General features: G+C 42.0%; 1 protein-coding gene across 1 annotated transcript in view; it reads left to right on the top strand.

Moving 5' to 3' along the window:
• The window catches only part of LOC309558939 (gamma-crystallin M1-1), a gene marked incomplete at both ends in the record, with an annotated part of 50,034 nt that overhangs the window by 25,250 nt on the left and 1,381 nt on the right, over nucleotides 1–23,403 (top strand). The window contains one exon of the mRNA XM_082262038.1: nucleotides 20,990–21,232. Within this exon, the coding sequence (XP_082118164.1) occupies nucleotides 20,990–21,232 (243 nt within the window). The remainder of the gene's footprint in view (nucleotides 1–20,989; nucleotides 21,233–23,403) is intronic.

Genomic DNA, 23,403 nt, shown 5'->3' with positions numbered 1-23,403 from the left:
GATGGCCTCATGTCGTCATCGGGGGGGGACGTGCAACTCCTCTGTGGTTGCAATGCAGCGTGGGTCCGCCGGTCGGATGGCTGTGACATCACTTCCGGAGACAGCAGGGGGTTCGAACGGCGACGCGTTGCGGAGCTCCGCTCCTTCTTCAGGCCGTACAGGGGCCATTTTGGATGTGGTATTTATGCCCATAGTCCGGGACAACAAGTACAGTGGCTCGGGTGGGACAAATTTAGCCACTGTTCTTGTTGTCCCGGACTATGGGCATAAATACCACATCCAAAATTTATGGATCTCTTGTGAGTACCATTTTAATTGTGTGTGAATAAAGTACTGCTGTGCTACACTTAGATCGGCGCTTGGCTCTCTCTCTCTCTCCTGGAAACATACAGGGTCGCTTCACCCTCTACAAGCCTGCAGCCATCCAAGTGTCTAGCCATCGGATTGCACCCCACCATCTGCCCACAGTATACTACGGCAGTCACCCACACTGTCTGATTGCGCCAATCTCTCTCTCCCCCTCTGCTTACCGAAACTCCACTATGGCCTGCTGCTGCTCGCACAGTCTTTCCAGCATGTGCAAGGTGGAGTTCCACCTTGTGGGCACGTCACATATGAGGCGGTGAGCGGGAAGGCCGAAGTTACGCTGCAGCGCTGACAGGCGAGCAGCAGCAGGGTGAGAACTCTGAAAGTGCGCACAGACGGCCCGCAATTTCTGCAGCAGCTCTGACATATCGGGGTAATTTTTAAGGAACCTCTGCACCACCAAATTCAGCACATGCGCCAGGCAAGGGATGTGCGTCAAACCGGCTAGGCCCAGAGCTGCTATGAGATTTCGCCCGTTATCGCACACCACCAGGCCGGGCTTGAGGCTTGCTGGCAGCAACCAATCATTTGTCTGCTGTTCCATGCTCCTCCACAACTCCTGCGCGGTGTGTGGTTTTTCCCCCAAACAGGCAAGTTTTAAAACTGCCTGCTGTCGTTTACCCCTGGCTGTGCTGAAGTTGGTGGTGAAGGTGTTACGCTGACCGGATGAGGAGGCGGTAGAGGATGAGGAAGCGGAGTAAGAGGAGTTAGGAACAGGAGGCAAACTGAAGCGCCCTGCAATCCTCGGTGGTGGAAGGACATGCGCCAAATTGCTATCCGCCTCAGGCCCATCCGTCACTGCATTTACCCAGTGTGCCGTTAGGGAGATATAATGCCCCTGACCGTGCTTACTGGTCCACGTATCGGTTGTTAGGTGGACCTTGGCACAGATGGCGTTGCGCAGTGCACACCTGATTTTTTTCCCCCACTTGGTTGTGCAGAGAAGGGATGGCTTGCCTGGAAAAGTAGTGGCGGCTGGGCACGACGTACTGTGGGACAGCCACCGACATAAGGCTTTTAAAACTGTGCGTCTCCACCAGACGGAATGACAGCATTTCAAAGGCCAAGAATTTTGAAATGCTGGCATTCAGGGCCAGGGATCGCGGGTGGGTAGGGGGGTACTTCCTCTTCCTCTGAAGTGTTTGGGAGATGGAAAGCTGAACGCTTCCACGGGACATTCTGGAGATGGTTGGTGACCCAGGTGGTGGTGTTGCTGACAAATCGTCTGTTTGCAGGGTGGCAGGTGCCGGTATCACTACAGAGGTGGATGGAGAGGCCGAGACTGCAGCAGAAGAGGAAGCAGGAGGAGCCAGAGACCTTTCTTGGTTTTGAAGGTGTCTACTCCACTGCAGCTCGTGCTTTGCACTTAGATGCCTGATCATGCAGGTTGTGCTCAGGTTAAGAAGGTTTATGACTCGCTTCAGGCTCTGATTGCACAGGGTGCAAACCACTCGTGTCCTGTCATCAGCACATTTTCTGAAGAAATTCCACGCTAGAGAACTCTTTGAGCTGGCTTTGGTGCGCTCGGTCCCTTGCTGCGTTTTGCAGTAGCAGGCGTAGTGTCTAGGGCACGGCCGCTCCGCTTCTGCACCCTGCTCCCTCTTCTGCTGTGCTGGTGGCTCTGTGCGACCACCGCCTCTTCCTCCAAACTACTCAGGTCACCTGCATGACCTTCATTCCATGTGGGGTCGAGGACCTCATTGTCCTCCCCATCATCTTCTACCCAGTCTTCACCCCTGCCATCCTTGTCGGTCTCCACAATTCTGAGTGCCGCAGCAGTTGGCACCTGCGTTTCGTCATCATCGGAGACGTGCTGCGATGGTCCTTCCATGTACTCATCTTGAGAAATAAGTGGTTGGGCATCGCTGCACTCAATCTCTTCCACTTCTGGGGGACAGAGTCATCAAAAAGAAGAAGAGACTGCTGCATGACTTGGGGCTCAGACTGCTTGCCTGATTTGCAAGGGGGTGAGGTGAAAGACGGTTGGACATTGGCTGCAGGTGCCAACCTTTCTGCAGTAGACTGGGTGGGAGACAATGTGAAGGAACTGGAGGCACTGTCAGCAACCCAATCTACTATAGCCTGTACTTCTTCTGTCCTCATCACTTCTAGAGGCGCATGATGCCCTACCAAATACTGCTGCAGGTTCTGTCGCCTACTCACACTTGAGGAAGGTGTTTCACTTGTGCGTGTAGCTGGCACAGATCGACCACGTCCTCTCCTTGCAACAGGAGCTTTACCAGCAGCACCACGACCCAGGCCACGGCCCCTATTTGACGGTCTACTCATATTTCTGTAATTTATGATCTTGCCCTAGAAAGGTGTTTATTGAATAGCGGAACAAAACAACAACAGTATCGCACGGGTGTATCTCACAGTCAAATATGCAAACTATGCAGCAATTTAATTTTTTTTACCCCAAAAGGGTGTTTATTAAATAGCGGAATAGAAAAACAGTATACAAATACAACGGGTGTATCTCACAGTCAAATATGCAAAGTATGACGCAAACTTAATTTTTTTCACCCCAAAAGGGTGTATATTGAATAGCGGAATAGAAAAAAGGATATAAAACGGTGTATCTCACACGTACAAACACAGACTAGGCCCCGATTACAATTTTTTGTACCCTAAAGGGAGGATGAGGAAGAGGAGTAGGAGGAGTTCGGAACAGGAGGCAAACTGAAGTGCCCTGCAATCCTTGGTGGTGGAAGGAGATGCGCCAAACAAATTTAAAAGGTGTATCTCACACGTAACGATACAGACTATGCCGTAATTTAAGTTTTTTACACTCCAAAAGGGTGTATATTGAATAGCGGAATAGGAAAATTTTTATAAAACGGTGTATCTCACACGTACAAACACAGACTAGGCCCCGATTACAACTTTTTGTACCCTAAAGGCAGGATGAGGATGAGGAAGAGGAGTAGGAGGAGTTCGGAACAGGAGGCAAACTGAAGCACCCTGCAATCCTCGGCGGTGGAAGGAGATGTGCCAAACAAATTTAAAAAGGTGTATCTCACATGTACCGATACAAACTATGCCGTAATTTAATTTTTTACACACAAACAGGGTGTATATTGAATAGCGGAATAGAAATAATTTTATAAAACGGTGTATCTCACACGTACAAACACAGACTAGGCCCCGATTACAATTTTTTGTACCCTAAAGGCAGGATAAGGATGATGAGTAGGAGGAGTTCGGAACAGGAGGCAAACTGAAGCGCCCTGCAATCCTCGGCGGTGGAAGATGCGCCCCAAAAGATTGGAAGGTGTATCTCACACGTACCGATACAGACTATGCCACAATTTAATTCTTTTTACCCCAAAGGGTGTAGATTGAATAGCGGAATAGAAAAAATTTTATAAAACGGTGTATCTCACACGTACAAACACAGACTAGGCCCCGATTACAATTTTTTGTATCCTAAAGGCAGGATGAGGATGAGGAGTAGGAGGAGTTCGGAACAGGAGGCAAACTGAAGCACCCTGCAATCCTCAGTGGTGGAAGATGCGCCCCAAAAGATTGGAAGGTGTATCTCACACGTACCGATACAGACTATGCCGCAATTTAATTCTTTTTACCCCAAAGGGTGTAGATTGAATAGCGGAATAGAAAAATTTTTATAAAACTGTGTATCTCACACGTACAAACACAGACTAGGCCCCGATTACAATTTTTTGTACCCTAAAGGCAGGATGAGGATGAGGAGTAGGAGGAGTTCGGAACAGGAGGCAAACTGAAGCACCCTGCAATCCTCGGCGGTGGAAGATGCGCCCCAAAAGATTGGAAGGTGTATCTCACACGTACCGATACAGACTATGCCACAATTTAATTCTTTTTACCCCAAAGGGTGTAGATTGAATAGCGGAATAGAAAATTTTTTATAAAACGGTGTATCTCACACGTACAAACACAGACTAGGCCCCGATTACAATTTTTTGTACCCTAAAGGCAGGATGAGGATGAGGAGTAGGAGGAGTTCGGAATAGGAGGCAAACTGAAGCACCCTGCAATCCTCAGCGGTGGAAGATGCGCCCCAAAAGATTGGAAGGTGTATCTCACACGTACCGATACAGACTATGCCGCAATTTAATTCTTTTTACCCCAAAGGGTGTAGATTGAATAGCGGAATAGAAAATTTTTTATAAAACGGTGTATCTCACACGTACAAACACAGACTAGGCCCCGATTACAATTTTTTGTACCCTAAAGGCAGGATGAGGATGAGGAGTAGGAGGAGTTCGGAACAGGAGGCAAACTGAAGCACCCTGCAATCCTCGGCGGTGGAAGATGCGCCCCAAAAGATTGGAAGGTGTATCTCACACGTACCGATACAGACTATGCCACAATTTAATTATTTTTACCCCAAAGGGTGTAGATTGAATAGCGGAATAGAAAAAATGTTATAAAACAGTGTATCTCACACGTACAAACACAGACTAGGCCCGATTACAATTTTTTGTATCCTAAAGGCAGGATGAGGATGAGGAGTAGGAGGAGTTCGGAACAGGAGGCAAACTGAAGCACCCTGCAATCCTCAGTGGTGGAAGATGCGCCCCAAAAGATTGGAAGGTGTATCTCACACGTACCGATACAGACTATGCCGCAATTTAATTCTTTTTACCCCAAAGGGTGTAGATTGAATAGCGGAATAGAAAAAATTTTATAAAACGGTGTATCTCACACATACAAACACAGACTAGGCGCCGATTACAATTTTTTGTACCCTAAAGGCAGGATGAGGATGAGAAGTAGGAGGAGTTCGGAATAGGAGGCAAACTAAAGCACCCTGCAATCCTCGGCGGTGGAAGATGCGCCCCAAAAGATTGGAAGGTGTATCTCACACGTACCGATACAGACTATGCCGCAATTTAATTCTTTTTACCCCAAAGGGTGTAGATTGAATAGCGGAATAGAAAATATGATATAAAATTGGTGATTTTTCAATAGCACATGTGAACACAGCAGTGTCTTATGTCAGTCAGCTCTGCTGCAGGCTATGAAGGGAAAAAAAAAGAAAATTCCCCTTTAAGTTTGTAATTTTTAAATAGATTAGTACAGACTATGCCACAATTTATTTTTTTTTTAACCCAAAAGGGTGTATATTGAATAGTGGAATAGAAAAAAGTGTATAAAATTGAAAATCACTCAATAGCACATGTGAACACAGCAGTGTCTTATGTCAGTCAGCTCTGCTGCAGGCTATGAAGGAAAAAAAAAAAAGAAAATTCCCCTTTAAGTTTGTAATTTTTAAATAGATTAGTACAGACTATGTCACAATTACATTTTTTAACCCAAAAGGGTGTATATTGAATAGTGGAATAGAAAAAAGTGTATAAAATTTAAAATCACTCAATAGCACATGTGAACACAGCAGTGTCTTATCACAGTCAGCACTGAAGCAAAAACGCTGCACACAACTGACTGATAAAAATAGATTTTTTTCTCCCTCCTCCTCAGCGGGCTTAACTGAGGGCAAAAAGATTGTGTTCACTGCACCACCCCCCACACAGCAAAATCGATGTAGAACACTGATCCTGCCTATTCTCCAGCCTGTCCCTAATATACTCGATAAGATCGTTCACTGGCACTGCACAACACCCCACACAGCAAAATTGATGTAGAACACTGACCCCTGCCTATTCTCCAGCCTCGCCCTAAAATGCTCTAATAACTCTCCCTGCCTGCATTCTTTTCGGACAAAATTTTTCACAGAATCACTGTCTTTCCCTAATCAGCTGCCAGCACGTATGATGTGTGCTCTGTCCCTAAACTACAGCAGAATGACGCAGCGCGCTGGGGCTCTCGAACTTATAAAAACATGGTCACATGCTTCAGATGGCCAATCACAGCTACTAATACATTAGTAGGCATGGCTGGGATGGCTTAAGGCACACCAATTAAACGCTTGTTGATTGGCTGTTGAAAGCCCGCCATTAAAAGCGCGCCATTACATACAAAACAGGAAATAAAATGACCGAACACGGATTTTAAACCCGAACATACAGTAAAGTTTTCGGCAGGGGCGTAACTACAGGGGTTGCAGGGGTTGCAATCGCAACCGGGCCCCATGCTCAAGGGGGCCCATGTGGCTCCCCTGTACACCTGAATAGGAGGGGCGGCGGGGGCAGCATGTAGAGAAATCACTGTCCTTTTTCCTTCTGTAGCTGCAGGAAGAAAATGGAGGAGATTGGTTCCTCTGTACGCTGCCCCCCGCCACTTCTCCTATCCAGTATACTTGTGTTCTGCTGTCTCTGGGCCCCTGTGTGCTCCCCTGGTCCCCCCCCCCTTATGTGCTGCCCCCCCTTCAGAATTCTCCCTTCCCTCACTGTAATAAAGGGCCCCGCAACTAAAGTAAAGGGCCCCAGGGCGCCAGGGGGCCCTTCATGGTTTCTTGCACCGGGGCCCTGAAGGTTCTAGTTACGCCTCTGGTTTTCGGGTCCGTGTTCGGGTAACAAAAATCCAATTATTCGGTACGAACACGAATAATACAGTCTGTGTTCGCTCAACACTATTTTCTAATCTGCGAATATCTAGTGTTTGGTCACATCATGGCCCCTACAGGCACGTGATAATATACAGTATATTTCAATATTAGGGGTTTTTTGATCCATGTAACTATTAGGGGTCTGTTATATTAATATCATCTTAATTCATGTAATCCATGTAAACATTATGAATTTGTAGTGCAACACCATCCCAATTTACAATTATAAACGTAAGGAGTATGTGTTTATGGGGGTATTGCACCATTTTTCAGTAGTCTCTATATACGTGTTATTTAGACAATGTTTTAAGTATAGAGTTTCTTCAACTGAATACACAGAACCTCATAGCTTTTTGTAGAAATTACAGGATTTCTGACCTTGACATATGATGGAAGTTGTTTCAATAAATTCAGTCAGAAATATATATGATAAAATGATTCATTGGCTTTCACATCAGCCCATATTTTTTATGGATCATGAACCTCTAAAGCTAATTTTTAATGTCATTTTATAATTTTTGCAATAAGAAGTCCTCTAATATAACATTAAAGTTTTTTTCGTAAAAACATATAATCTATAATCATGTTACACTAAAATAACAGTTTTTTATAAGTTTTACATAACCGATTTTACATATATTTTTGTAAATTTATATGCATTGATGAGCTTTTTGTTTTGCATATACACACATACAGGTGTGTCAACATCTCCCAATTATACATTTTTATTTATACTTTTTAGATCTTGATTTCACCAAATGAAGTAATATTCATTTCTTTGTAAAATAAACTTTTATCAATCAATTTTTCATAAATTTGCTATCCATTACTAATCTACATTCATTCCGTGACAAACACCTTTTTATGAAGTCCCGCTGTGGCAAAATCTTTTACTTCTCAAATGATACAAATTTATCCATTGTCAGGTCCCAGAAGTTAAACATTAGTTACATTGGGCTGTGTTTTGAATATAGATCGTAATCACACAGGCGGAAGCAATGCTTTTCGGCGCCCAGGGGGTTCTTTGTAGTGAGTGGGGAGTGAAATATGTTTGGGACTACATTCTGAAGAGCTGGTCAGCTTAAGTTCATGTCTGCTGTTTCTATGGAGAAGATGCCAGCTTGAGAATTCAATTAGCCAATTTCCCTCCCTGGTGCCATGTGACTCGTTTGTGTTACAAGGTCTCAGGTGTGAATGGGGAGCAGGTGTGTTAAATTTGTGTTATCACTCTCGCTCTGTCATACTGGTCATTAGAAATTCAACATGGCACCTCATGGCAAATAACTCTTTGAGGAGCTGAAAAAAAGAATTGTTGCTCTACATAAAGATAGCCTAGGCTATAGGAAGATTGGCAAGACCCTGAAACTGAGCTGCAGCACGCTGGCCAATACTATACAGCGGTTTAACAGGGCAGGTTCCACTCAGAACAGGTCTCGCCATGGTCGACCAAAGAAGTTGAGTGCACATGCTCAGCATCATATCCAGAGGTTGACTTTGGGAAATAGACATATGAGTGCTGCCAGCATTGCTGCAGAGCTTGAAGGGGTGGGGGGTCAGCCTGTCAGTGCTCAGACCATTCGCCGTACACTGCATCAAATTGGTCTGCATGGCTGTCGTCCCAGAAGAAAGCCTCTTCTTGTCTTGGTCTGGGGCTGCATGAGTGTTGCCAGTACTGGGGAGCTACAGTTAATTGAGGGAAAAAATGTATGCCAACATCTACTGTGACATACTGAAGTAGAGCATGAACCCCTCCCTTCAGAGACTGGGCCACAGGGCAGTATTCCAACATGATTAACGACCCCAAACACACCTCCAAGACAACCACTGCCTTGCTAAAGAAGTTGAGGGTAAAAGTGATGGACTGGCTAAGCATGTCTCCAGACCTACAGACCTAAACCCTATTGAGCAACTGTGGGGCATCCTCAAACAGAAGGTGGAGGAGCACAAGGTCTCTAAAATCCACCAGCTCTGTGATGACATCATGGAGGATCGGAAGAGGACTTCAGTTGCAACCTGTGAAGCTCTGGTGAACTCCATGCCCAAGAGGGTTAAGGCAGTGCTGGAAAATAATGGTGGCCACACAAAATCTTGACACCTTGGGCCCAATTTGGACAGTTGCACTTAAAAGGGTGTACTCACTTTTGTTGCCAGCGGTTTAGACATTAATGGCTGTGTGTTGAGTTATTTTGAGGGGACAGCAAATTTACACTGTTATACAAGCTGTACTCTCACTACTTTACATTGTAGCAAAGTGGCATTTCTTCAGTGTTGTCACATGAAAAGATATAATAAAATATTTTCAAAAATGTGAGAGGCGTACTTACTTTTTTGAGATATTGCAATATCTTGCCCAGCAATCTCAATGTTGTTATCTCTCACCTACCTTATCCAAAAAAGGTTTAAAATATCATGTTTCTACCTGAGTTTTAAAACATTCTTTCTGGTTGCATCACTTCCTGTACGCCAGCTCCCATCATTCTCTGTGTTTTTGCAATACAGAAAAGGGTGTGATAGGATGTGTATTATAAGTCTTGTCCACACCTCCCTCATTACGATATCACCACCTCTTTCCTCCCTTAGGGTGACCATACACATTACAATCTGATTGTACAATCTCTATTAGACCTTCCATCAGCTATGTAGTGCCAGGACCTGCCTGATTTGATACAAATTGATAGGTTAGGTGGGTCCCCCTGTTCCATAGTTCTTGGAAATCGAATGGAAATTGTACAGAGATTGTACAATCAGATTGCATAGTGTATGGCCAGCTTTATACAAGTATATAGGAGGGGCTGTCAGGCCCCGTTCACATCTTCACATAGCGTGAACTCACGTTCCTGAACAATGTTTTTTTTGGGGGGGAGGGGTTTGAGAATTTTTGCTTGTCACGCATAGGCAGCCCATTCATTTGATTGGGCTGACCTATGCTCAATAAACACCCCAAAGAAGCTCCAGAACTTTTTAGGGCAGAGCATGGTGCATTTTTTACTATGCTTTTTGGTGCGTTTGCTGCGTGTTTCTGAAACACACAGCAAAGCATGCATTTTCTGGGTGGTTTGCCATGCATTTGGAAACACACAGATGTGACATTGTTCTTGTGTAAATACACCAATTTCACTTTCGGGCGTCATTCACACCTAAAGTAGTGGGAGCACATGTTTATTTTAAGGGCCTTGTTCTAAAAAATCGGAGAAAGCTTTTATTATTCTGCAACCAAAGTTCTTTAATGGTATATTGGTACATAGGGGAGCTGAAATTTTGAAATAAAAAAGTGAAATTATCCTTTAAGCCCTGCCTTACACACTCCCATCCAGTCCATTGCTATAATTGGCATCACTGGTCTGAATAGAAGTATAGAAGGTGTCAAGCTCTAGTATAGTGCAGAAATTTGCTCAGCAGGAGATTTGGTAATGACAAAGGAATTTTTACAGAGTTCTGCAGGTTTGTGGCTGCTCACTATATTTCTAATAAAGATGTTTTTATGATTCTGCACACAGATATTTACCTCCTTTATTATTGGGCTTTCAGGTGTTCTTCACCTTAATCAACTTCACACTTTTGTAAATCAAGCCCCTTATATTCTTTCACAAGCTGTTGGACAAACTTTGGACTCTTGGTTAAAACAATAACCCCACCTGAGTATTGTTAGTACATATACAGTAGTTATCAGTTATCAACTAGTCACGGTGTCAGATTGACCCATCTATTGAAAAGAGTTGGTCTTGCATAGTGTAGGTTCATTCTATTAAAAGCTTTTGTTAATACTTGTTTTGTTACTGTATCATGTGCTTGTTGAAATCTCATTGTGGCATGACTGTCTGTATTTATTTTGCTGAATGCATTGAAATGCTACTATTGTTCACAATTAAATTCTAGAAGTTCACAGAGCTCTGATTGTTACTGGACCATTAATGACAAAAGTAATATTTAAGCCATTTAAAAGGTTTATTTTACACTTTATCATATTAAATATTTAGGATATATTTACTGAAATGTTGCAAGTTATATTTGTATTAGAAAATTGGATTCACATGCATATTACGTGCTTGTTTAAAAAAAAAAAGTTGCCAATACTGTTAAGACCCCGTTCAGACAGGGGCGACATGACTTGATGGGGCGACCTGTGAAGTCGCGGAGCACAGCGTGCACCGCGACCTCGGTGCGACTTGCATGGACTTCATATCATTGAAGTCAATGCAAGTCGCCTCCAGGTCGCCCCAAAGTAGTACAGGACCCTTTTTCTAAGTCGGAGCGACTTGTGTCTCTCCCATTAGAACGGGTCCTGTGCTAATCAATGGCGAGCGACCCACCGCGACTTGTCAGGCGACCAAGTCATCTGACAAGTCGCGCTAGTGTGAATGGGGACTAAAGCATAAATTTACCCTTAAAAAAGTAGCTGCAGCAGCAACATGTTACACCCTGAATACGGGTGTAACATATAACATGTTATAAAAGGTGAACGTATCCTTTAGGCCTTAGATGCCTGAAATACTTGTGTATGCACCCTCAGATGGAAGATATCATTTTTGATTAGTTCTAAGGCCTTTCCTCAGTTGCACGTTCCTGGAAGAGTTTCAGAGAACTTTCCAAGGGGGCTACACCCACCTGAAACCCTTCAATTCAAGTGGACTGCAACTCAATGTGAATGTTCTCCTAGAGGTAAATATCCTTCACCCTACCTCATTTTTTTGTTTGCCCCTGTTACATATTACATCATCCTTAAGGCCCGTACACACGATAAGAAAATCTGTAGGGAAAATTCGTCCGACGACCGATCTGTTGATTTTCGGATTGTTAGTGTGGTGCTTTCGACAGCCAACTCCGATTTCTCGGCTGACAAAATCCTGATGTGCAGGCTATATAATTTTTGTCGTCCATAATACAACGTCCGATTTTCGTCTCATGAGTACAGATTTCGACTGAAAAAAATCTTAAGAGCAAGACTAGGCATGCTCAGAGACGAAAGAACAGAACACATACAAAGCAATCCAACACATGACATCACTTCTGAAGTAGAATTCTGTCGTACGGGAAAATTCGAATGAAAATAACCTCTTCACTTTCCATATCAGACTAGCATGCCACAAAAAAACGGATGACAGATCCTTCGATAATCTGATCGTGTGTACGGGCCTTTAGTTCATTGCCATAGGTGTGGATCAGGCTGACAGTAAACTATAAGCCTTCCCCAAAGTCTTAACCCATTTTTTCTTTATAGTTCAGCTCTTTGACTATGATACTGCAACTGTTGTCCTTATCTCCTTATTAGGTGTGTGCTCTCTATTTTTATTATTTTAGTACATGGGGTGCCTTAGCCTTTTCAACAGACAACAATTCCCCATTTAATCTTTCAGTAAGACAGCCCTTGGAGGTGTGGGCAGCTGGCAACAAGGTGAAGAAACCTCAAATAAATTGTAAAGTGAAAGGTGCAGCACCCCAATTTCCTTTATCTGTTTGGGGTACTGCACCTTTCACTTTACAATTCACAATTTAAACTTGACCTAAGATTTAGAGGTTCAGATCCTTACTCCCCACTTTACACTCGGCAGTGAACTGATCCAGAGTGATCAGAAGTTTACAGCTGAAATGAGATTAAGGCATCTTCATGCAGAAAACCTTTCCATCTAGAAATTACCCTTGATAGTCCATGAAAATCTCAAGCATAGGTTTAAATATTATGGGGCTATGATTGGGGCCAATCTCATATGAAGGGTTGTTTCATTCACACTGTCAATTTCTTTAACCGCTTGCCGACTGCTCACAGTATATTTACTGCGGCAGTCAGCCCCTCACAGGCAGAGTGACGTATCTCTACGTCGCTCGCCTGTGAGGCTCTGGGGAGCGAGCGCGCGCCCGCGGAGGCCCGCTCCCGCTCCAGCGCGGTCACGGACCCCCCCGCGCGTGTGACCAGCGGACCCGATGTCCGCCGGTCACTCGGCGATCGGCGGGGGAGAGGGAGAATGTCAGGCAGCTTGTGTAAACAAGCCACCTGTCATTCTCCTCGGTGTAAATACACTGATCACACGGATCTACTATGTAGATCCGTTGATCAGTGTCCTTACAGCTCAAGCCACAGCCAATCACAGTAGAAAGCAAGCCCCTAGGGACACACACAGCCCCTCCCTCCCAAATAAAGTTAACCCCTTCACTACCAGTGTATTTTTACAGTAACAGTGCATATATATATAGCACTGATTACTGTAGAAATGTCACTGGTAACCCCAAAAGTGTCAAAAATGTCAGTCAAGGGTCCGATCTGTCCGCCCCAATGTCGCAGTACCGCAAAAAAAATCGCAGATCGCCGCCATTACACGTTAAAAAAAAAAACAACAAAAATGACAAAAATCTTTCCCTTTGTTAGTAAACGCGATAACTTTTGCGCAAACCAATCAAAATAGGCTTTTTGCGATTTTTTTTTTACCAAACATAGGTAGCATAAAACAAATTGGCTGAAAATTTAAAAAAATTTTGATTTTTACATTTTTTTTGGGGGAATTTCATATAAAAAAATGTGAAAAATATTGTTATTTTTGCAAAATGTACGCTCTTTTTTTGTTTATAGCGCAAAAAGTAAAAATCGCACGGGTGATCAAATACCACCAAAAGAAAGCTCTGTTTGTGGGGAAAAAAGGACGTCAAATTAGTTTAGGTACAGCGTCGCACGACCGCGCAATTGTCCGTTAAAGTCACGCAGTGCCGAATCGCAAAATACCCCCTGGTCGTTTAGCAGGAAAATCCTCCGGGGCTTAAGTGGTTAAAGTAGTTTATATATGATGCATCTTGTATATGTCTCATGGGTGTGCCTGTACTTTTTTTTGCCTCCCATGGTAGCCCTCCCTCTGAAAGAAAAGCTCTGCTTTAATTAAAAAAAACTGATATAGCATGTCAATTGCACAAACACAAAACACAAACTCTATTTTTCTAAAACTATTCAAACATTTAAAGTAATATGTCACTTTTGGTTGACAGAATGCCTCCAGAAACTAGACTTGACTACTAAAGAATGCAGATGTTTTCCCTATTCCACAAACATATCCTATTCAAATATCAAAGTTTGATAAATCTATCATTGGTGGCAGTCATAGTTCTCAGATGTTTTGTAGTTGCTTCTTCCTCTTCTGCTGTTTTAACTACTTGGCACCCGTGCTATAGCCAAAAGACGGCTACAGCCCGGCTTAAAATGCCAGGAGGCTGATCACAGATCTGGTAAAGGGCCAATCACAGCGGGCCCTTTACCACATGATTAGATATCCGCCAATGACAGCTGATTGGGGAAGTAAACAGAAGTTGGTTATCGGCTTTTATTTTTCCTCACGCTGTTAGCGTAAAGAAAGCCATTAATCGGCTTCTGTTAGAAGGACATTTTACCCACACAGTGCCGCTAATCAATGCCCCGCAGTGCTGCTAATCAGTGCCCACCAGTGCCATCTATCAGTGACCATCAGTGTCAGGGCCTCATCATCAGTGTCACTTGTCAGTGCTGCCTATCAGTGCCGCCTACCAGTGCCTATCAGTTTTCCCTATCAGTGTCCACCAGTGCCATCTATCAGTGCCACCTCTCTGTGCCCCATATCAGTGCCCATTAGTGTCACCCATCAGTGAAGAATCATCAAGGTCTCCTGATAAGTGCCCACCAGTGCATCCTATCAGTGCCCATCAGTGCCGCCTCATTTGTGCATATCAGTGGAGAAAAATGACCCGTTTGCAAAATTTTATTACAAAATATGAAAAACTTTTTTATTTTTATTTTGGTCTTTTTTTGTTTCTTTAGCAAAACATAAAAACCCATACCACCAAAAGAAAACTCTATTTGTGTGAAAAAAATGTAAAAAATTTAATTTGGGTACAGTGTTGCATGGCCACGCAATTATCATTCAAAGTGTGACATCGCTGAAAGCTGAAAATTGGCCTGGGCAGGAAGGGGGTATAAGTGCTCAGTAAGCAAGTGGTTAATGTGAGCCTTTCCACTTTTCAGGTATTTTTTAGCTGGGGAATCCATCTGATTCCATACTGTGAATTGCTTCTGAGAACAGTTTCAGATTTTGTTTAGCTTCAGACCATATAAGATATAAACATGTAATTCTGTATGCTGCCCAAGCCATATGTAGGGGTGTATAAAACCCCTTTGCCCTCTAAAGCTTCTGATAAAACCAATGAGTTTGATCAGATGCCTGTCTGACATATATCATCCAGTAAACAAAGAACAAAAACCAGAAGTGGTGTAATACACATTGCTTGCAGTTTTATTTGTTGCAAAGGAAGGGGAGGAACAGATGTTCATTCTTTTCCTCTGTCTGCAGCCCACCTATTTGCTTTCAGTGGTCCCGGGCTCTCCCAGGCCAACAGCAGCAGGCAGCTGTGGGGGGCCCTTCCCTGCCCCGTAAAAGTGATCAAGTGGCTGTAGAGCCACTCAGCTCACTTTTACATAAAAGTTAGTTGCCAGCTGAAAACTTTGATATCAAGATCATGGCTGCAGCTGCAGCCATATACATGGTATAACCACTTCCACCCAAACTGTTTATAAATGAGCTAAGGGCTGGAAGTGGTTAAACTGCCTAAACAGCCACCTTCAATGGGGCCCCCTTGCAGCTGTATGGGCTACTATGGCTATTTTTATGCCACTGCAATGTACCCTAAGTGCTGGTTCACACTAGTGCGATGCCAGACATTATTCGCACCGCATTGGTGTGCAGATCACATGCGATGTCTGTGCGATGCGATTTTAGCCATACAAAATATATGGCTGAAATCGCATCGCATTTGCACCAACATGGTGCAGGACCCTTTTTTTGGTTTGCACTGGTATCAGATTGCGTGGGTGTTCACACCTATGCGATCCAATTCCTGCACTGCAATCTGCAAACAAATCTGGGGGGTTAACTTTTCATTGACACCCCCAGCGATTTTCAGATCTTAGTGTGAACTATTCTGCAATTCTGGTGCGATGCGGGAATCGGCGCTGATACACAGGGTTTCCTGCATCGCACCAGTGTGAACCGGGACTTATAGGTGGGTATCAGCAGTTTTCTATGAACAGCAGGTGCTGCTTATCTTTCATGTAAAGTTTTTGGAAGATCTAAGCATGCAGATTGTAGTAGCAGCAACTATGTTACCAACAAGCAGCAGACCTTCTTATACAATGCTCTATCACACTTCCACTATACAAGCTACAAGATAAAAGGCAGCACAAAAAAAGTGTAAAAGCAAATAAATGCTGACTATTGTGCCTGCCTATAAAAAAGGCAAATCAGGAGGTAGCAATCAATGAGTACCTAGCTAATACTTATAAACAGTGCCATTGTAATATTTTTTTAGAAATGCAATGTGTTAAATTAATGTTTTAAATATAGCAACCCATTCAGTTTAAAATAGGAATGAAAGAAAAATATTTTTGTATAGATATAAAAAAATACATTATAAATACCTTTTCTCCCCTTTTTCCCTTTAAGTGATCATATTCCTTCTGTTCTCGGCTGTATAAAAGCTGTGGGGGGGGGGGGGAGGGGGGAAGAGAAGCAGCAGCACACTGAGCTTCCCAGTGAATAGCTATGCAGTGGGGGTGTGTCAGTGTCTGATCATTGGAGGAGAGCACACTGAGTTCCCAGCATAGTTAGAGAACTGACCATGGAGTGCTCTCTTGCTTAGTGTTGTCAGTTTTTAATAGGAAAGCAGAGAGACTGGCAGGAACACCAGGGATTTCACATATAAGAAGCTATACAGAGAGAACAGGAGACTTTGTCGAACAAGCACATAGTGCAGCAGCCACATATGAAGAATATGAAGTTTTGAGGTAACATATGCTTTAAATGCACACACAAAAAACATTTCTCTGGCATTATGATTCATTAACTTCAACTTTCTAGAGGACTTAGCAATAACATTACAACTCCACAAGAATAAATTACTGAGATATGAAAAATAGCAACATTATAATATAAAAAAAACTGTACCTTTATCAATTAGCAAGCAGTCATTGAGCTCTAAGCAAGTGACAGTGCCTAGCCTGAGAGGTGAAGTCTGCAAGAACAATGTCATTAGCAAGCTAAAAGCATGAAGGGAAGCATTTCCTCAGTCTCCTCTTCCCTAGTGATCATTTTGACTGTACCTTTGTACATTTATTAGCAAGAGACAACAATAACATCTTTTTGAGAAATATGTCCACAGAGCCAAAAAACCTAAAAGCAAATTCAGGTGCACAGTCAGGGGCGTGGCAAGGGGTGGGCAGGAGGGTTGGCTGCCCTGGGCACTGTGGTATCATGTGAGGTTCAGATGCACCATAAGGAGATTGGGAGAGAGGATTTGTGTTGGAAGGGGAAATTTGGTGGTGCTGCAGCAGGTAAGAATTGTTCGAGGGGGGGGGGGGATTTGGGGAGGTGTGCTAGGAGTGGGGAATTGTGTTGAGAGGCAAGATAGGAAAGAGGTTTTGTGCTAGGATGGGGGATTTGGAGGTTTGTGCTAGAAAAGAAAATATAGTGGGGGAAGGATTGATGCTAAGAGGGGACATTATTTATTTATTTATTTTTTTTGGAGGAGGATTTGTGCTAGTAGGGATGATTGGGGGACATTTGTGCTAAGAGGGGAAATGAGGAGGGGGGGTTAGACTAGGATGGGAGATTGGGGGAGGAGGATTCTTGCTGGGAGGGGGAAATTAGAGTGGGGGAAAGGATTTGTGCTGGCGGGGTTGAGGGGTAGAGGATTTGTGCTAGTGAGGGGGGATTTTTTTTTGCAGGGGGGGATTGTGCAAGGAGCATATGTTGACTGAGAGGATTTAGGCAAAGCATGCAGATTAGCACTCAATTTTTTTTTTGGGGGGGGGGGATTTTTGTTGACATATAATACTCATACATCTTGGGGGGGGGCGCAATTTGTCATGGTCGCCCTGGGCTCTAGATGACCTTGTCCCGGCACAGTATCTCCAGGATTGTGGCATCTAGAAGAAAAAATTTAGTCCAGAAAGTTAATAATTACCCTGGATAGATAGTGCCCCTGAGATTTTTAATACTGTATCGAAAAATTGTCTTAGGGGAAATTGAGAATTTAGCAAATGCTCTTATGTATTAGGGCCCTTTTACTCTGAATTGGAGAGCTGCTGCACACGAAACCAATGTCTTTTTCCCTGTTCGTTGTACCCAGTTGAGTAACAAAGACTGTGGACTCCTAGTGATTTTGCACTTGGTGCTCTTTTTGACCCATTAAAATTTGGTTTCTTGATTTGTGTAAACATCCTCTCCTGGAAGGGGGAGGCTTTCTTTGTGGTAAGCTGCCAAAGACAGGACAATTGGACTCATTTAACCACTTGCCGACCACCACACGCAGATTTACTGTGGCAGGGGGGCTCGGCTGCACATAATCATGTACATCTACGTGATTATGTGCATGCGGCCACGGTGGTGCTCACGCCGGAGCCATGCTCCCACTGTGATAAGACACAGCGGCAGCCAGACTGCAGGAGGAGCGGGCTCGATCGCCGCTGGCCTCCCGTGATCTTTGGCAATACTGACAGGAGAGCTGTCTGGTATGTAAACAGTGCAAGACGGCTCTCCTGTCAGAGAGACATCACCGATCTCTCTCTGCCTCTGTTAAATCCATCCCCCACACAGTTAGTAAGCACAAATAGGAAACACATTAACCCCTTGATCACCCCCAGTGTTAACCCCTTCCCTGCCAGTGTCATTTATACAGTAACAGTGCAAATTATTTAGCAATGAATACTGTATTAATGTCACTGGTCCCCAAAAAGTGTCAAAAATGTCAGTTAGGTGTCTGATCTGTTTGCCGCAATGTTGCAGTCCCGATAAAAATCGCTGATCGCTGCCATTAGTATTAAAAAAATTAAAAAAATAAAAATACATAAATAACTTTCGCGCAAACCAATTATTATATGCTTTTTGGGATTTTTTTTCTTTACCAAAATTATGTAGCAGAAAACAAATTGGCCTAAACTGATAAAAAAAATGAGATTTTTTTAAAAAATTTTATTGGGAATGTTTTAGAGCAGAAAGTAGAAAATATTGGTGTTTTTTCAAAATTGATGCTCTTTTTTTGTTTATACCGCAAAAACGAAAATATCGCAGAGGCGATCAAATACCACCAAAAGAAAGCTCTATTTGTGGGGAAAAAAGTACATCAATTGTATTTGGGTATGGCGTCGCACGACCGCGCAATTGTCAGTTAAATCAATGCAGTGCCGAATCGCAAAAAAATGGCCTGGTCATTAAGGGGGTAAAACCTTCCGGAGCTGAAGTGGTAATCTACATTTTGATCACTTGTGAAAATCTGTGTCCAACACTCCTCCACCACTACCACTTAGAAGGAGAACTGTGATCTCTTTGCGAGGTAATAAGTACCTGCATTCTCACCACTTGATTTTGGTGTCAAAACCATCTTTCTTTTTGCTTTATGAATGTGGTGTTCAGCAAAATACACCTTGCATAGGGATGAATGGTATGTATGTAAGACACACCACAATTGTACCACATGAAAAATCAGTTCTGAATAAAGTTTAGAAATTCATCCCTAGAACATAAATATTTACATCTGATGTCAGGCTCATCTTAGCTCTACTTTTCTACTTTTGAAAATGGGAACATTATTTTATGAGGACTTTGATGGTACTGTACAGAGCTTGACAGCGCAAACAATTTTTATATAAAATTAACACATTTTATTCACAATATAAATGAAAAAAACATATCAATATCTAAAAACTCAGCCTAACAGCTGTGTCATTTTCTATTGCTCTAAAGATAAATCACAGATGGAGTAACCTCAGATGTCATGCCTAAAAGGTATAACAAATACCATCTGGATTATATGTGCTCGACATGTTTCGCGGAAGAATTGCAGCTTCTTCAGGAGCTATAATACAACATCAAAAAGAGCAGAAATCGATGTGCAATACTGAAAAACAGCTCTACTTTTTTGTCTTGAACTATTGTAAAACAAAACAGTATTTAAAAGTACACAGCAGATATGTATAATCTTAAAAGTTCAAATCCAAATCATGGAAAGAATTGTTGTCCTACTTCCAAAACAAAAAATGATGCTACAGCCGATGCTTCCTTTACATTGGTGCCAGAATGTAGTGTCAAGTTGACTAAACATTCAGTGAAGCTGACAGTCCAGTGAGAGCAGCATTACAGAGGAAGACAGAAGGGGAAATCATCTTACTAAACAAAAACAGCCTATCATTGTTCTTTTATTTCTGCAGATACAGCACAGGAGTTATCCCATAAAAAGCCTTCTTTCAAGCCCCACATTTGGGGTGGTACATGCACAGACAGCTGCAAGAATGGGGAAGGTAAAAACATATTTATTTGTTTATCTAAAAATTGTATTTTTTTTTTTTTTTAAGATACATTTACAGATAAACTAAAACAAGAGCAGTACGAATAAGGGAATTAAAGTGTGAAATTTCACTTTACTACCAGAGTATTTTTTTAAAGAAAATTATATTTTTCAACAGAATCTTACAATATGCAGTAATTATCTACTTTTTGGTGCAAAATTACCATGCAAGTGATTGTGTTTTTGTAGTAAACACAGATTTAATAAGACGCCGTTAAGGGGTCTATTTATATAAAAATTGTTCTGCGAGTGTGTCAAAAATGGTACAAAGATCATGAATACAACCCTTGTAAAAGTTTTTGATATACGCAAAATATTATTTTCTAATATTTAAGTTGTCTTTTGCAGGGCAAAAGTAACATTAATTTGGCAAAGCCTACTCATTCTATGTTGTCAAATAAAATGTAATTAAAATAAGTAAAATATTACATCAAACGTGCAATTGCCGAAATTCAAGCATTGTACAATAGAAGCACTAATGTATGCTATATATAATCTAAGAAAATTCAACCAGTTATATGTCCTAGTAATAAAGGGGGTTGTTTACTAAAACTGCATGGTGCAAAATCTGGTGCAGCTCTGCATAGAAACCAATCAGCTTCCAGGTTTTTTTGTCAAAGCTTAATTGAACTAACTGAAGTTAAAAGCTGATTGGCTACTATGCACAGCTGCACCAAATTCTGAGCGCATGGGTTTTAGTAAATCTCCCCCTATGATTTTTAAACAGCTTATAAACAAAGCATGATTTCCTTTTTAATGTATTTATTTATTTTTTTATAATAGATCACTTTCTATGAGGATAGGAACTTCCAGGGTCGTTCCTATGAGTGCAGCCATGATAACCCCGATCTGCAACCCCATTTTAATGCTTGCAACTCTGTTCGAGTGGAGAATGGCTGCTGGATGCTATATGAGCGACCAAATTACATGGGACACCAGTATTTCCTGAAGAGGGGAGAGTATCCTGATTATCAGCAGTGGCAAGGACTTAATGATTCTATCAGGTCTTGCCGTTTACTCTCACAAGTGAGTTGTATATTGATGTAGATAGATAGATTCTGTCACTTATAATATAATTGCCATATTCAACAAGATGAAGTGTAAGGTATAACTATATCATATAACTGTATGCTAGTAAAAAAAAGGGTATGAGGCATGTATTTTTGTTATTGTTATCCATTGCAGCTGCTTTAAGCTGAAATTACATCCAAAACATATTTTGCTTCTGGATGGAGTGGGTAAGAGTTAGATCCTTTGTCAGTTTTGTTTGTTGTTCTATGTTTCTTTTGGGGTGGTTTCCTGGTCAGCATAGATATTGTTATGATCTAAACTTCCTGTTTTCTCTATCTGGAATACATAATCAATATATTCTTATATGGAATCCAATAGTTAAAGTCAGAAAAATAACAAGAAAATTCAAACATGGATTTCAAAAACAAAGTAGAATTGACCAGGCTGGGACTCAACAAATGCCACCCAATAAAGGTCTAAAAAAAGTCTCAGATAGACAATAGATACATTTTATTGCCAAACAGATTACAACGGCAAACTTCTGGCAAGGAGACCAAATCCCCAACCTGCTATTCCTAAAATTAAGAATGGCCCTCTCATTCGAAACCCCCATTCTGTCTTTAATTAATTATATTCATATTATTCCAGACTTTACACAGCATTGCACCAAACCCAATATATATAAATTATTTGCAGGCCTCCCAACCCCAGCTCTTCAAAAGATCATATGCAATATTTGGAAGGGGAGGTAATGACAGGAAAAGTGTCAACCATCCAAGTCTCTTGGCAGCACTGATAGTTTAATGCCATTAAATTGCAAGAAATTCTTGACACAGATTGTATTAGTAACTAGTTGAATACTTCAATGCATTGAGATAGCGGCCCCTTTTGGACAATGATTCAAACAGAGTTTATATTTGCAAGATGCTTAAGCCCCGTAAAGAACTCTTAAATGTTGAAAATTATATAAGAATATAATTGATCAACATTGACTTCAAATTATTAACTAAAAGCTTTGCGAACCTTCGCCAGGTTCACAGAGCAATGCATACACAAACATTCAAGTACATTTGTACCCAACAGGAAAGCTCCAGACCAATTTAGAAGAGCACTGGACCTTGTTTCCTTGTTAAAATCGGGATAGGATGGGGCACGGAAATAAAAAGAATGTACTACCCATATATACAGGTAGTCCTGGAACTATCTCTTCCATGCTTTAGGTAGATGGGGTTTTGCACCATAAAATTATTACAATGCTACAATCCCGTTGGTTTAATCCCAATGGGTAACATTACAATGAAAAAAATATCTGAAAAAACAAACATTAGAACAGACACAAGACAGGGTGGCCTCTGTCCCGTTTCTGTTTATTAAAGACATAGAGAAAAATTATTTTTCTTCTTTAATAAAAAGAGATTATACAAACATTTTTTTTTTTAGACAAAGAAACACTAGGTATAGCTATTTTTCACAAATCAGATCTAAAGGGGGATGACTGGGAAGGCATACTGTATATCAAAAGTGTGTACTCTTCCCAGGTGATTTAATATTTTTTTCTTCCCCAGTTACCACACTACCCAATCCTAAAAGATTTTGCAAAACATATTAGGACTCATATTTACCAACCCCACAACCTCACACATCAATGCTTCCCCTTTTCCTGGTGAACTGACCCAAAAACTTATCCAAAAATTTAATTTTGTCAATGATACAGTATTTCTACACTTTACAAAACAAACTATATTCCTCTCATGGATGGGTAGAGTAGCCACAATAAAATTGAAAATGTTGCCAGAAATCCTATACCACTTCAAAATCTTCCTCTTAATGATCTCAACAATGGATCTGAAAAAAATACATTCTGCACTATAAAAATGTATATGGGGCTCTAGTGGATGCAGATTCTTCAGCACAACACTATACACCACCAAGTTATCTGGAAGATTGGGAGATCCAAACCTCCTGAACTATTAGAGGGCAGCTCAATTAACCCAAATGTCACAACTTTACAGTACTTCAGGATTTACAGTTCTTACTAGAAAAATATCAAAATATTCAAAATATCAAATTCAGTATGGGAGCCCCACGCCCCATAGACCTAGTATGGAAACCACTGAAACAAAGGACAAAGATAATGTGCACCACATTTTCACAATTGTGAAATCTGTGGGACTGCCTAAAAGACA

This window comes from Pelophylax lessonae (genome assembly GCF_965119305.1).
Source record: "Pelophylax lessonae genome assembly, chromosome: 6".
NCBI lineage: Eukaryota > Metazoa > Chordata > Amphibia > Anura > Ranidae > Pelophylax > Pelophylax lessonae.
Note: the sequence above shows the minus strand (reverse complement) of the source record. Positions and strands in the feature narration are given on the sequence as shown.